At 37.7% G+C, this 15224-nt stretch overlaps 1 protein-coding gene across 1 annotated transcript in view; it reads left to right on the plus strand.

The window, feature by feature from the left end:
- Window positions 1-2469: 2469 nt before the first annotated feature.
- The window catches only part of LOC106959516 (cadherin-12), a 78879-nt gene continuing 66124 nt past the window's right edge, over window positions 2470-15224 (plus strand). The window contains exons 1-4 of the mRNA XM_015052135.1: window positions 2470-2502; window positions 6727-6781; window positions 9273-9602; window positions 14272-14391. Coding sequence (XP_014907621.1) covers window positions 2470-2502; window positions 6727-6781; window positions 9273-9602; window positions 14272-14391 — 538 coding nt within the window. The remainder of the gene's footprint in view (window positions 2503-6726; window positions 6782-9272; window positions 9603-14271; window positions 14392-15224) is intronic.

Genomic DNA, 15224 nt, shown 5'->3' on the forward strand with positions numbered 1-15224 from the left:
TTGGTAAGGTTTTGTGTTTTTGCAGTGAGACTGAACCCCAGCCTGCAGTCGGTCGGTCTGCATGTTCTGCTCCTGGGCGGGTTCTCTCCAGCTTCCTCCCACAGTCCAAACACGACTGCTAGGTTAATGGTTACTCACAGCAGCTACCTTTAGCTACAAGTGGCACAAGTAGATTTTATATCAAATAAAAAAAAACAAGAGTCGACAGAAGGAAGTTCCCTTTATAAATGCAGATGGTCATTATGCAAATTTAGCATAAGCAACGTCAGTAGCTTTCATGGTGAGGAGCTGCCCACTTCCCACATGGATGTTTGTTGGTTTATGAGCCAATTCAGTTATGTAATTATTTGCTGCGCTCCATGATCATTGAAAAATCTCTTTGACTTGCAGCAGTTGAAGAGCTCGTACATAAATATTGAATATTCCTCTGTGGCTTCATGTACCTTAATAATCAAGACGGAAAAAAAACAAACAAAAAGAAAAGCTTCCTCCGTGTTTGTCGTGAGGTTGGAGTCTTATTACAGTTTCACACACAATCTGCTTCTTTTTTTAGCTGCCGTGTCAACAGATATGGCGCTCAGAGCATCTCACTAATTATGCTTAGAGAAAAATAAATAAAAAATAGGAAGGTCATCCTTGTCGTCCCGTCAGACAGCCGTTCTGCAACGCTTCATTTCAACTCATCTCCGTTTCCATCTTTTTGAAATCTGAACCAATAGGCTGTTCTTTTAGTTAGTGATATAATTCCAACCTCCTGTTTAAATTTTTTTCTGCCTCCCTTTGTTATTACAATAAGTTGCGCTCTTTTGTTCTTTTATATTTGATTACAAAGGCTATGATTTTGCCCCTGGACCATTTGGTTCTTTATGCTTTTAACAATTGAGTGCCTCTTTATTAATGAATATTTTTTTATTTAACTGATTACCATTGTTGGCATAATGGAAATTTTAATTAATAACAGGCTGTGTTCTCTTGTAATTAATGGGCCAATGTGTCTGTCCGTTTCGTTTGCATTTCTTCCCTCTGTGCTGTTCTGAATCAATGCACATCTCTTGGGTGCTTGTATTCAAATACCTGAACATTTCTTTTTAATGCAAATAAATTAAAGAGGCGGCTTTTCCTCGCCTGCCAATCAAGGAGAAAAATCAAATCTCAACTTCTCCCTAATCAGAACTGATAATTTATTCAGAAACAGCCACATCTGTTAATGCAAAGTCAAATGAACAGATTTCTGATATGTGCTCTTGATTAACAGATTTTTTTTCTTTCCCAAAGACAAGGCATAGATGTGTGACAATGAAATCACTGACGATTAAAGAGGTTATCAGAATCAAGGATAGACGGAGTTAAAAAGTGAAAGTTAAAAGGCAAACATTAACAGTTTAATTGGAGGCTAAACCTCTCAAATACATAAAGTATTAGCATTAATGACGACGATTTTTAGTCAGGAAAGTATCAGTACTGACTGAGATCCTGAACGGCATCAAAGGTTTCAGGCATTTAGATTTTGACCTTGGCTGAAGGTGAAGCTGAAGGAGTCTGGAGTCAGTCAGTCCTCCATTTTTATCGTTTTACCATCTTTGTGTCACGCTCAGACTGAAATGGTCTCCTAGCATGATGGATTATTGGTTTTTAGAGCATCTTTAACATTCTTGTCATTATGAACAAATATTTCATTTTTAACTTTTTCCCAGAAGGTTTCTTTAAAAGTGGCAGCAAAAAATGAAAAAGCAACCAGATCAACCAGATCTTTCCTTCTGGTGCTGAATCAACATACAGCTTTTTCAAATTGTGCCGCTTCCATATGTGGTTCAATTCAGATACATGTCTAATTGTTTTCTACACGTCTGCAGTCTGAACAGTTGTGACGTTTTATCCAGTTTTTACGTCACTCATGTGAGACGTGCAGCGTAATTCTGCACCAGATGAAGCCAGACACTGGAAATCTGGACATAAAGGCTGAAAATTATGATTATGAACTTATGAGTTGGGAGTCTGTCAGTAAAGCGCGTCACATCTCAATCCCACCACATCCAGGCTTCTCTACAGACCTGCAATCAGTGCTCCACAAAAGGTCGTTGCTATTAGTTTTGTTTCCTTCCTTCATCTCATTATGACCTCGTGACGATGCCATCGGCTTTCATTGCCGAGTTTAAAAAACAGTGTGAGTGCAGTCCTTATGACGTCCGATTCCAGCTTCGCCCATTGCTAAGTATTACAAACTCTGCTTACATGTGGTGCATTATTGTCGCCTGCTCTCTCTTGATGGATAGAGATCAACACAACAGGAGAGGAATGTGGATTTTATTTCTCCTCTGATTACTTCATGTTTGCTTATTCAGGCTTAAACAGTCATTGCGACAATGATCGTTTTCAAACTTTCAACTGGAAACACCTGTCGATAATGAACCATCACATCCTCTGATTTACCATCTCAACTTTCTGCTCATCATCAGTTTTAACTCCGACATGCTACTGGCCATCAACGAGACCGAGACCAAGGTGATAAAGTGTCAACGATTCTCTCCACGTCTAAACTGCAAAAACAAAATCAAGTATATTTGGACTAGTTTCTAGCAAATATCTGAGTCCACTTGAAATGAGGCAAAACTAGTTTACAGGTACGTTTTCAGCAACATCTAGGAGCTTCTTTTAAATCAATAATATGTTAATATTAATAAAGATGGCAGATTATTTCACTTAGCATGGGAAACATGTCCTGTAATGAGTGAAACGATCTGCAAGCAAAGTACTGACTTAAATATATTCTACAAGATATTCCTATATCTTGTAGAAAAGTCACTTCTAAGTTAGCACACTTGAAATAAGATATTTGCAGGAGAAACTGGACAAGAAAAATACTTAAGATTTTGTGTTTTTTTTCTATATAATACATGAGATGTTTTGGCAGATGCAGACACCATGAGGCAGGTTTGTTTTAATGATGAGGCATTTCTCAATCAACCCTGAGCTGCCTTTGCATGCTGTATTATATATGCTGGCAATCATCACAAACGCCTTGACAACCTTATGCAATCCAAAACAACTGCTCTGCAACATATTCTGCCGTGTCGCTTACACAGCTCATTTTCTTAGTGTGTCAAAAACAAGTTGATTCAGCCTCACAAAGCACCAGCAACACACACACATCTCACTGTAAAGCTGCCATTATTAGGTCCACCGGGAATAGGTGACAGTGAGATTGGGGATCTTGTAACACGCTGCAATCACAATTAGAAAGTGTGTCATCAAACAGGTCTAATGAAAACCAGCTTTGTGTTTTCACAGCAGCGGTTTGGCTCCGGGCGGCCCGATTTGGGCTGCTTTAAACACAGCTGTTTTCTGTGTCTGCCATCCGTCGGCGTCATGAAAAGAAATAGATCCCATTAAGACAACATTGTTGCAACAGTTCATCTGCCGCCATCATCTCTGCAGTAGGTCACAACTGAAACCACAGAGAGACGAGGGCCGCTTTGTTGCAGAAGGAAAATGTTTGTCTCGTTTCATCTGTCTAATGGGAGCGCCAAACTCATGAGATAATCTAGAGCAATTGATGCTGCGAAAGATTACGGGATTACAACAGAGAGGGGAAAAAAAAGGGATGATAAAGGAACAACTGTTGAACACAAGGCAGTTTTTCCAGCAGAAATCCCTCACTGTTGACTAGAAACTGTTCCCTCAAGGAACGAAACAAAATGTAGAGCTAAAGTTTTCACCAGAACAATAAAATCATAAAGTCAATGGAAAGTTGATTGTTTACCATGAAAGTGAAACAAAACAAAAACCCTTGCAGAGTTTTAGGGTTTTCATACAAAAGTGATCAGATATTTACCAAAAGTCGTTAATAATGTAACAAGAAAAAGGAGCCATGTGTGAAACTACGTTCACTTTTACTGTTTTTATTGGCTTTAAGTGCAAAAGTAACATCAGGATGCTGTACTGCATTAGCAAATCATCAAATCTGACTTATTTAATAGGTTTTTGATCATTTTCTGCTTTCCAGCAGTCAGGTGTGTTTGCACAATGTCAAAATGGAAAGACATCAAAAATAACGAGCTTAGAGAAGCAACTGTTAAGATCCAACAATCTGGGAGGGGTTAAAAGTTCATCAAGGGATATCAGCAATACCAACACACCTCCCAAGAGAAATCATCATGGAGACAACAAGGTTTATCTGGAATATTTTGATTCACTAAAGTTATTTATAAAGGAATGATGTGTGGCCAGATTTTAATCCGTTGTGTTTTGCTTTTGTCAGAACAAACCATTTCGCCCCCTAGTGCCAAACTCACAAGTTTGTTTGGTTGCATTTACCCAGAATGCCCTGCATTATTGTTCACTTCCTGTTTTTGGAGCGGTCTCAGGTCTGCTTGGTGTTCACATTCAAACTGCACCAGAGTTCACTTCAACTGAGCCGAGGCTTTTAGACAGGCAAATAAACTAGAGTTTAATTAAAGCGAACCAAACTGGGTTGGTGTAAATACATGTTAAACATTAAAGCTCATGACAGGGAAAATAGGAAAAAGGACGGAACAAGTAGCTTATCTGGAAGTAGAAAGCTTTGGTCGGAGTCATTTGGACATGAAAACTAAGCAGAGATTTTCCCCATAATGTACAACAATAATGTTGACAGCATAAAACACAGAACTTCAGCAGAAACTGTCAGGCACAGTGGTTAAGATCTGATTTCACATGCCTGAGTCAAACATAACCTGAAGCTTTGCTCAAACCTGGTCATCAACAAGACGACGATCTCAAACACAGCAGCAGATCCACAGCAGAACGGATGGAAAAGACAGAAAAGTCCAGAGAAAGTAATGTTTTCTAACCTAAATGAAGCAATATTGGTAAGAAATGTTGATCAAAACATGATCACAAGGCCAAAGAGACCAAAAAAGTTAAAAGATGATGAAATCAGGTTGTTCAGTTTGGTTCTGTGTTGTCCTGTTCTTAACTTTTCACCAATGTTTCAGGTAGTTTGGCTTTTCAAACAGTCATTTTAGAACCTGATGATTTTTAATGTTTTGTTGCACAAATTAGCATTTCCAGACCCGGAAGACCATTTCAGACAAATATAATGGCTCATAAACTTTGCAGCTCAACTTATAATTTGTGATAATACAGCTTAGAGATTTAAGAGATACTTAAAACAAGTGTGAGATGAAATAAATATATATAAAAAAGAACATTTCTAAAGTCTTACAACAATCTAAATAAGCATTGCATGGAAGGCATTTAAAAATCATCAGTGCAGAAAATAATCCATCTTATTATGAGCAAAACGTCTACCACTTCCCATTAAATATTTACCACTCAAGTCAAATCCTTTCACTAGTGTCAGAGAAATCACAAAAACACATCTATTGCCAACACATGAAGATAAAACCCCTGGCGGATCAGAGATGATTAATAATTACTAAGCCACACTCACATTTAAGGGAAAAACACACAGCGTCTTATAATTTTTAAATCATTGCAGCTCAAAGCGTTTAACCAATTTGTCATCATGACATCCCAACAAAAACATATCTGCATAACTCAAGGAGACAAATTCCACAACAAATGCCAAAGCTTGTAGGAACAAAAATGCATATAAATAATCTATTAAGGCCCAGTCAATGCAAACCGGCACAAAAGAAAGCAGGACTAACAGAAGCAAGCGCATAATGAAAGCCAACTCAGGAATAATGAGCACAATAGGCAGCTTTTGTACCAAACAGAGCAGAGGGGACAGAAAAGGAAAACAGAGCCAGCAGAGGAAAATCAGCTCCTACCTTTCTGCAGTCATTCTGCAGTTTTTTGGTTTTAATCCATCCTGTAACTCAACCAAAGTCCAAAATCTTCACCTTTTTCTATTCCAAACACATGGAGCTCTTGAGATTGTGTGATTGCTGCTTCCTTTCTTCTTTGATGCTTTCTGTTCCCTTCACTAGTTATCACACCTGCTTCCTGTCACTCATCAGCTCTCTCAACAGATTCAGGTAGAAGCTTCCCTTTGGCAAGACTAAATTAGAGAGGAAATGTGGAAAAAACATAACATAAAATGTCTGATTTCTTTTACCAAGACTGAAGAATTTCAGTTTTTACTTCAAATTCAAATGTATTTATATAGTACTTTTAAAAACAGGTTAAAACTGCACCAAAGTGCTGTACAGAAAGAATAACACAACAGAATAAATTTATGAAAATAAATAATAAAAATAAGTAAATAAAATAAATAAAACATCACAACAGAAAAGTTACAGTATCAGACCAACTAGTAAAAATAATTTTCTTAAAAGGAAACTAAAGGAAAACTTCCAGGAGTAAAAGTGAGAAATTGATTTTAATCCAATCACAAACAAAATTTCACTAATTTTTACAAAAGTTTTTACAAAAAATATGCAGAGCACCAAAACCTTTTAATTTTTTTTTATCATATTTTTACATTTTATTTTAGATTTGCATGCATTTCGCTGTTTTGATGTAAATGGTAAAATATTTTCCACCTGCTCCTTTTTGGAAAATTATTGGTTTGTTAAATATTTAGTTGTAAATTTACCTAAATAAAGTTAATCTGAATCTGAATTTTGCCAGGTACTGCATTTTGAAAAGAACTTAGTCTGCTTTAATTTGGTGATTTATTATAATTATGATTTCCCCCCTCCCAGAAATTCTGACTTTAATTTTCTGAGAAAAAAGTCAGAATTCTCAGATTAAAGTCATAATATGTGTTTTTTCCCATAGCGCTACTTCTCTTCCGTACAGGAGCGGCATTACTCAGATATTGGTATTTTGGGGGGTAAAAAAAAAAAAAGCAATCTAAAGTGTTAGTCCAATTAATTTTTTGCCTATGCATTTAATTTTTGAGTAATTTTGTGAGTCTCTAATTGAATTGCGGTGGAGGAGGAGAACATATCAGTCAAATTAGCCGTACATGAGAAAACCTAATCTCCATCACGTCCTCGTCCTCCTGGGAGAAATGTTTTGGGGTCTCGTTATCACCCAACATCGGTCATGTACTAAGAATAATAGTCTATCATTTGAATAGCAATGAGAAATGCACCAATGGGTGACAGCATTATAATGCCATGCTATGCTTCTGTGAACTTGGCAATTTGCTCTGAATCACCAATTACTCCCAGTGTGTTGGTGCCTTTTTATTTTTGTCTGTGTGTCTGTTGGATCTGCTGTAACCTACAGAAAATCTACAGCCACAGCTCATATTTCTTCCTGTCGTCACGGCCATGGCAGTTAGCAACGGCGTAGCGGGAATCCATCGACTCATTAGGAGAATGCATAAATAGAAAAGCTGAGGTCGGGGAAATTATAGGTTCAATAGATCAGAAGAAAAGTAGAATCAGAGAAGCTTAATTCAATCTTTTGAAACATCAACCGTGAAAGGCCGTATTTTAGAAGCCAGTAATGCATTTCAGCTAAAACTTCTTCTTCTGTGGTTGTTGAAAAGTTTATTTAAAAACTAAGAAACGATTAATATATACACAAAGGTTTTAGCTTCTGGGTTAAAATCTGCTTAAAGTAGATAATGAAAGTATTTTATCCAATGAATTCATAAAATAGAAAGTATGTCCAACAAGATGCAGGTTTGAAAATGGCTGACAGTTAATTCCCTCACTAAACATCCTCTTGATGATGTCTGGTTTCAAGATAAACTTTAACCTCTTCCCAACTTGATTGGTCACAGTTTTAGTAGTTTTAAACTTGTGCTTTTTTAGGGGAATAATTGTTATTGTGTAGCATATTTTTTAAAAACTAATTAAGCTCACAGTTACTTACTGAAATAGAAAAATAAATGCTCCAGTTCCTTTTATTTATTGGAATTTATTCATTGGTTGTCCTGCTAAAACAACCAAAGAATCCAGTGTCAAGTTAATGTTAGCTTACAAATATTCTTTGGAAAACCAACTTACAAGGATATGAGTTTGATCTCTCACACAGATTTAATTTTAACTACATTAAAGTTGTAACACAACAAGATGCAAAAGTAACATAATACACAAATTGTTGCCTGGTCAAACACAAGCATAACTGAAAAAGCTTATTTTTAAGAAGCCAAATGTAATGGAAAATGTTTCCTGTTTCCACAAGACAACACTTAAGCTAGTAGCTTGGAGTTGTGACTATTTATCTTTTATTTTCTCCCGGTTTACAACTTCCATTCAGTCAGGCTTGTGGAAACTCCATCTCACTGACAAAGTGAGAGAAAAATCCATAGTCCTCTGAGGTAATCACATTGCATTACAGCCTGTAAATATTTAAAAGGCTCTGAATATCATAGCTGCTTTCTGCCATAAAGTAAACATAACTATGTCAATAGGGTTTTCTTGTGCCGAATGTGTTTTGTGTTTGTCAGAAGGGGAAAAAAATTGCTTCCATCGACCTGCGTCTGTATTAGCAAATATGCTTTCTGCCTGGATATGTTGAAAATGCTGGAGCTCTGTTCTGATCTGCACACGCTCATCTGAAGCCTCATATTTTAGATTAATTTGGGAAATATGAATGTTTGTATGTTGACGCTGCAAAAATGCAACATTTTACCAAGTAATGTTGGTTTAGTTTCCAGTGCAAATTTCTTATTACACTTGAAATAAGATAAAACTAACTTATAAGTTACTTTTTAGCAAGATATTTGAGCTTGTTTTAAGTAAACAATTTCTTAACATTGATAAAACAAAGCACCATTGGCAGATTTATTAACTTTTTTTTCTCTTGTCATAATCACTTTCTTAAAAATCTAAACTGAGGAATTACTGACTTAAAACAAGCTGCTGTGTCTTGCTGAAAACTGAACAGATTAAAATCTGTTTGCTTCTGGAAAGTGCAGCTTAACATGATGTTTATAAGAGATACGGCGAAGCCCAAATAATCCCTCCAAATAATCAATTATAAACTGTTTTTTGTAGGTGTTGATCTGGTGTGTTTTTTTCTGTTTGATGTTTGCTTCCTAAAGTTAAACTCCCATTGGTCTATTATAAGAAAAGAGTTCTGAGTTCTTCTTAAACTGTAATGGGTCTTAAGTTGTTGAAGGATAATTGCAGTGAGATGATTCATTATTTATGAAAGATTTCACGTCGTTAATCTGCAGAATGTTCTGAGCGCCTGATCATTTTCCTTTTCGCCTGACTTGGTGTTTTGCAGATCTTCACAGAGAGCTGAGTGAACTCTTTGATGTGCAGTCAGTTTCCTTGACTGTCATTGTGAAATAGTTCTCCTTGACAGCTCTTCCCCGGTGTTTTCATTGAATCATTATCTGTGTCAATGTTTGCACTCAGCCTCTTTTTTTCCCCTCCCCTCTTTTGTCTCACAGCTCCACACTGACCTCGATAAGGGGGACAGTTCGGTGAAGTACACCCTCTCGGGGGAAGGTGCTGGCTCCATTTTCACAATTGACCAAACTACGGGGGACATCCATGCCTTAAGGAGCCTTGACAGGGAGGAGAAGCCTTACTACACCCTGCGGGCTCAGGCTGTGGACATCGACACCAATATCCCCCTGGAGCCGGAATCGGAGTTTGTCATCAAGGTCCAAGATATCAATGACAATGAACCAAAATTCCTGGAGGGACCTTACACAGCCAGCGTACCCGAGATGTCACCAGTCGGTAAGAGAGCATGCAGAGCCCTAACATAACTGCAGTACACTTCAGATTGACGACCAGAATTGGCCACAGGCTCTGGCTTCTGTGGCGTTTAACAATCATGCAGCACAGAGGAAGAAACACGATAAAGTAAAGTTCTGTTAATCTACATATTATACTGTAAATAGAGGAGTTGATAGTTCAAACTGTTGAGGAAGTAAAGAAAACAAGGAGCTTCAGTTGTGACATCTAGAAATTACTGATCAGGTCTGAAATCTGGGTGTGTTGAGCCACAATACATTAAAGATCTGCTGTTGTCCTAATTGTCCTATTTACGTCAGGTTTGGGCCCAGAACTAAAGTTAATCGGTTGAGTTGGATCAGGTTTGGGTTGGGTTGTATTTTTATTTTTTTATTTTTTGGCCCAATCTAAATTCTACTTTGCAAGGGAAACTTTTCTTTCTCTTTGAGAAATAGTAAAAAAAAAAACAAAACAAGTTCAGCTTGAGAGCAGAATGGCTACAACCAGCGGGGTAACGCTGCTCCACCTAACAGATTTTGACATTTCAGAGAACCATTTTATTCCTGGTGTGCCCTTAGTACATTTCACAGCTTTGTCTTTACACTTCCCTTGGGGGGAGGGGTGGCAGATCAAGGTAATTCGCTGGGAGAATGGTTTTCTCTTGATGTGAATCACAATGAAGCCCTCAAAACTTCAAATTCAGCAGTCCCGGGGAAAGGATGGGTAGAAAGCAGGGAAAACACGGAGCAGGCTTGGCGGGCTCCCTGAATCAAAGGCAGCTCTGTAATGTTTACCGTAGGACGGAGGCTTTCAAGTTCGTCAAAAAAACATGCCCATGAAAGAGAAGTGAAGAGATCAGTTAGAGAAATAAAAGATTTGATCTGGGTTATCATACAATGTCTTTATCCAGCTTAATTCATGTAGCAGTCATAGAAAATTACATTCCACAATGTTACAATATTTACTATTTAGGCCTTGGTAATTAATAAAGTCTTGCCAATAACCTTTAATCTGAAACATAATCTGTCCCGCTTCACCTCATACCAGATAGTCCAGTAGAACTGATTTGATTTGAGGCCAAAATTGTAACATCTGTTATGTTTTCAGCTGCTGTGGTTCTCTTTCACACTGCACTGTCAAATGATCCAAACCCTTTGAAAAAACTGTTCCCCTCCTGGCCTGTGGTGGTGCTGCACCAAGAACCACTGAAGGAAACGACACAAAAACCTCTGAAGACACTGAACGCAGCTTCCTTCTTCATCATAAAATGTAAACAAAAATGGAGTTTCGATAAAAGACCACGAGTCATTTCTCCTGCTAGCGATAGATTAGCATTTGTTTTGGTTGAATTTACCATGAATAATTTGGAGTCATGTTCTGCAGAAACATCCATAAATACAAAACCACCCATAGGTAAGTTTAACATTTAACTCTGTTATAAATCAGGCACTTTGGTGACAGACAACATAAATAAAAAGCATAAAATATGAGCCAAAAGTTGTCCGTACTGAGATGCAGCCATCATTTGAAAATGCAAAGTCATTGAATTAAATTGTAGTGAAGTGTTCAGAGGGTAATGAATTGCCAGCCTGTTGTGTTTATTACCAAACACACAAACAAAAACGCCCCACTAAATGTCCTAAAGAGACCAAGAGCTGCTAGGCAGAAATTTGCTTCAGTGGCTGGTACGTTAGTAAATGCAGCAAACATTTAGCCAAGCAACAAATCTTTCCATAATCCCTTGTCAATAAATAGTTTATCCCTGAATCATTTAGGGAATGAGGCAGATTAAAAACACTATTTCAGGGAGGTGTAATTACTGCAAAATGAAGTCTTATGCTTAATCAATTTGTTTCTTCCACTGCCTTTATACAAACTTCCACTTTAGGTTGTTAATGTGTTTTTTTTTTAACATCAGACTCATGAATTTTTCTGCAAAAAACTCCTTCTCGTAATCGGATCAGTCTTTAGATAGATGCAATTCTTATCTCCCAGCCTCATGCTTAAATATAAAGCATGCATACATTGTGCAGCCTGCGACATTAATTGCTTTCCTTTACACCACTGCATTAATCTGGAGTAATACGCTGTTTGATGAAGTTGGATGGTTTAAGAATTTGAACCGTTTTTTTCAATGTGTTCTCATTCAGGCATTTGATTTTCCTTCTTCCTCCAAATTGAAATCCATTTTACTGGTTTATAGCCTCACACTTATGTAAAAGCTGTTACCTTTGTTGCATGGGAATGTGTAGGAGTCAGAGGCGCTCGGAGGCTTTCAAACTTTCAGCTCATACAGGCTGCCGAGGCTCTGCTCTCTTTGCATTAGCAGGAAACGTGTTATCTCATCTGCTCTGCACACATGTTTAGCACAGCCCTTCTACAGCATTTCTAATCAGCCATCTTTCAGGAACGCTAATCTCTCTCTCTCTCACTTCACCTGATATTTTAATTCAACCACAGACTAAAAAAAACAAACAAATAAAACCATTTAATATACAGCGAGTTCTTTACAGGCATCAAGCAGCGTAGAAAATGACCAAGTTAAGTGCCAGCCCTCCGGTCAGTGCCTCTTGATCATAAAAAGCATCCCACACATCCTGCAATTTTCGTCTTCATCCAGTATATTTTTACACCGCCCAGATGGGGGGGGGGAGTCATTCTGAGCAATCTGCTTGTGTTGTGGAGCTAGAAAACCTGAATCTGTTGAATTTTAGCAAATGCTTAGAACTGTTTTTCGCCAAATAGAAAAAAGCAGATCAACGAATCTTCATGATTGTAATCACACACCCATTGTTGTTTCTCGCTTCTTGACTCAAATCATTGTTTTTTTGTCTCTTTTCCTGGGAGCTTAAGGCAAATATTACTTGCTGATAAGCTTTTTGCCAATTTCCACTTGCATTTTTTGACCGTTGCGTCATTGGAAGATTGGGAAAAAAGCAACATGGCCAGGTGAGATCAAAACTGAGATCCAGAAATCCAAAATCAAACCTCAAGAACAATATCTCTACTGTGAAGCACGGAGGGGAAAAGTAGGAAACAGTAAAGATGGGCAAAATCCACAGTGAAGACAGAAGAAGTGGCCAAAGATGGCATTAAGGTCATGGAGCGGCCTAGTTAAACTCCCGAACCCAGTCCTATAGAAAAGCCATAGCTTTAAGTTAAGGACTCAGGAAAACTAAAGGATTTAGAGTTTTTTTGTAAAAAAGGAGTCAAAATCTCAGCTTACATGTCAAATCCTGGTGACCAACTATAGAAAACATGTCGACGCTTTTATTCATCAAGATCTCAGTTGTAGGGGATCAAATATTTATTTGACCTGCAAACCAATTATTTATCAATTATTTAGTGCATTTTTTCTGAATTTTTTTAAATAAAGTGTCTTGCCTGAGGACACAACAACAGAGTCAGAGAGCGATGGATCAAACTGGCAACCCAACGATTATGGGACGAACTCCAATACTGGAAACTATCAAACTGCAGCTCCGTCCTGGAGAAGTCCGTTTGGATTTCTGGCAAAGAAACAACACAGTTTTTATTTGGTGCAGTGGAAACATCAAACAAGCATAATTTAGCAGAAATGCTCTTGTGGGAAACAGCTTGTGTCAATTAGGGATGTTGAAGCTGATCTGGTAGCTAATTCTACTCCATTCGAATGAAATGATGAATTGTTGACATAACAAGGACCCCGACGGGGTTAGAGCTGCCAAAAACTGTACTGAACTTAGAACAGAACTGCTTCAATATAATTTTACTCAAGTAAAAGTTAAAAAATATCCTTAGAAAAAGGATTGAAGTAAGACAAAAAATATATTTGGTAAAAAAAAAAAAAGCTACTGAAGTAACAAAACATCTGATTGCATTGTTACAAAATATGTAATTACACAAAAAACTAAATTTTTGGAGAATAAAATAATAATAGAAAATAAGGCAAACAAATAAAATAATGACAAAATAACAAATTCAAGCAGAAGGAAATATTTCCAAATTGTTCTTACTATATAAAACTTTTGACAGCATGGTACGTTAGAACATATACTGTATCCTTACTGTATCTTCACTTGACCAGCAGATAGAAAATAACATTAAAATGATGAATATGGTGCAAATTTGACTCAAAAATTAGTAGAAGTAATATTACTCAAGTATTAAGTAAATGTTGCCAGTTGCTACCCACCTTTCCCAGCACTCAATGTGCCTAGAAAAAGAAGAAAATTTGGGATATATTTTTGGGAATATCTTTATGAATTCATCTATTTTCCCCAGGACAAAAATATATAAGCAGTTGAGTTAAACCCAACACTTATCACTAAGTGATTAGTGTTGCTTCAGGAGACTGGAAGGCTGTTCCTGACTCTGCTCTTTGTTTTCTTAATGGGAGCATTGTTCAGTGAAGTGTTTGAACCAGAACTTTTTCCCATCACATTTTTACGGCTGCTTTGTAAAGCTACAAACATGCAAATGCAACCAAACAACAGGGGCGCTAAATATTGTCCCTCATTCCACTCCAGCAGCTTCAGCTGCAGCTTTCTCACCAGTGACTCAACACTCATTAGGCGTCAGGTGAGATCCTTTGTTAGGCTGATGAACTTCAAACGAATCTGGATGCTGGTCTCATGTGGAAACAGATTAATTCAAGGTCGGTTTGTGTTTTTCCCTCCGCTCTTTTCCGCAGGGACCTACGTGACACAAGTAACAGCCACAGACGCGGATGACCCAACCTATGGAAACAGTGCCAGAGTTGTGTACAGCATCCTTCATGGTCAGCCATACTTCTCTGTTGACCCCAAAACAGGTAAGCTAAATAGCTTTCTTCCCACGTCTCGTATGTGGCAGAAATTTGAATAATTAAATTCTAGAGGTGACTTTTGTGAAGAACTATCACAGTGAGATCAGCTACTCTTCTGTTAAAGGTGACCTATCAGGCTTCTGTGAAGATAGTAGGATAGATCTATGGGCTACATGAAACAGGATCATTATATTTATTTGCACAGTCATTCTTAGATAATGAGATTTTAGTCTGATCAGTTCTGCCTATTTTGAATTCCTTTTAGAATGAGCTTCTTTAGGGCGTCTTATCACTTTAAATCTAAATATGCCCCCCAAGGTCAACATTTACACTCACATATTAAATGACTGCAGACAGATGCGCAATTATGCAACCGGATAGCTTTGAAAAGCAAAAGTGGAGCCTCCTTCGCAACCAAAAAAAAATGCAGGAAATGGTTTCTGGTCAACAACAAAACACTTGTCTTTTCCAGCAGCCATTGTACAGTGCATAAAATTTGTCAGCGCTACAATCAGCTGACAAAACGTGCTGAAGCTTACCTGGGTTGCTACGTAACAGGCGGTGCCAGCAGTTTAGTGACGTTCCATTTCTGAGGCATTTGGCTTATTTTCCAGACACCAAAAACCCATCTGAGTAGTTTTTGTTTTAATGTTTGGACTGTTTTCAGAATAAGTAAAACCCAAATGGAAGTACAAAGATGTACAAAGTGTGAATTTTGCACAATGCGTCTCCTTTTAGAGAAACGGGTCGAGGCCTTTATGGGGGTTTCAGGAAGGAAAACTGTACTGGACTAGAAGGTTGATACTTGGACCCAAATGCAAGAAAGGACACAAGCAGAT

The sequence above is a fragment of the Poecilia latipinna genome, unplaced genomic scaffold (assembly GCF_001443285.1).
Source record: "Poecilia latipinna isolate Pla-1442-1.1 unplaced genomic scaffold, P_latipinna-1.0 Scaffold1090, whole genome shotgun sequence".
Taxonomy (NCBI): Eukaryota; Metazoa; Chordata; class Actinopteri; order Cyprinodontiformes; family Poeciliidae; genus Poecilia; species Poecilia latipinna.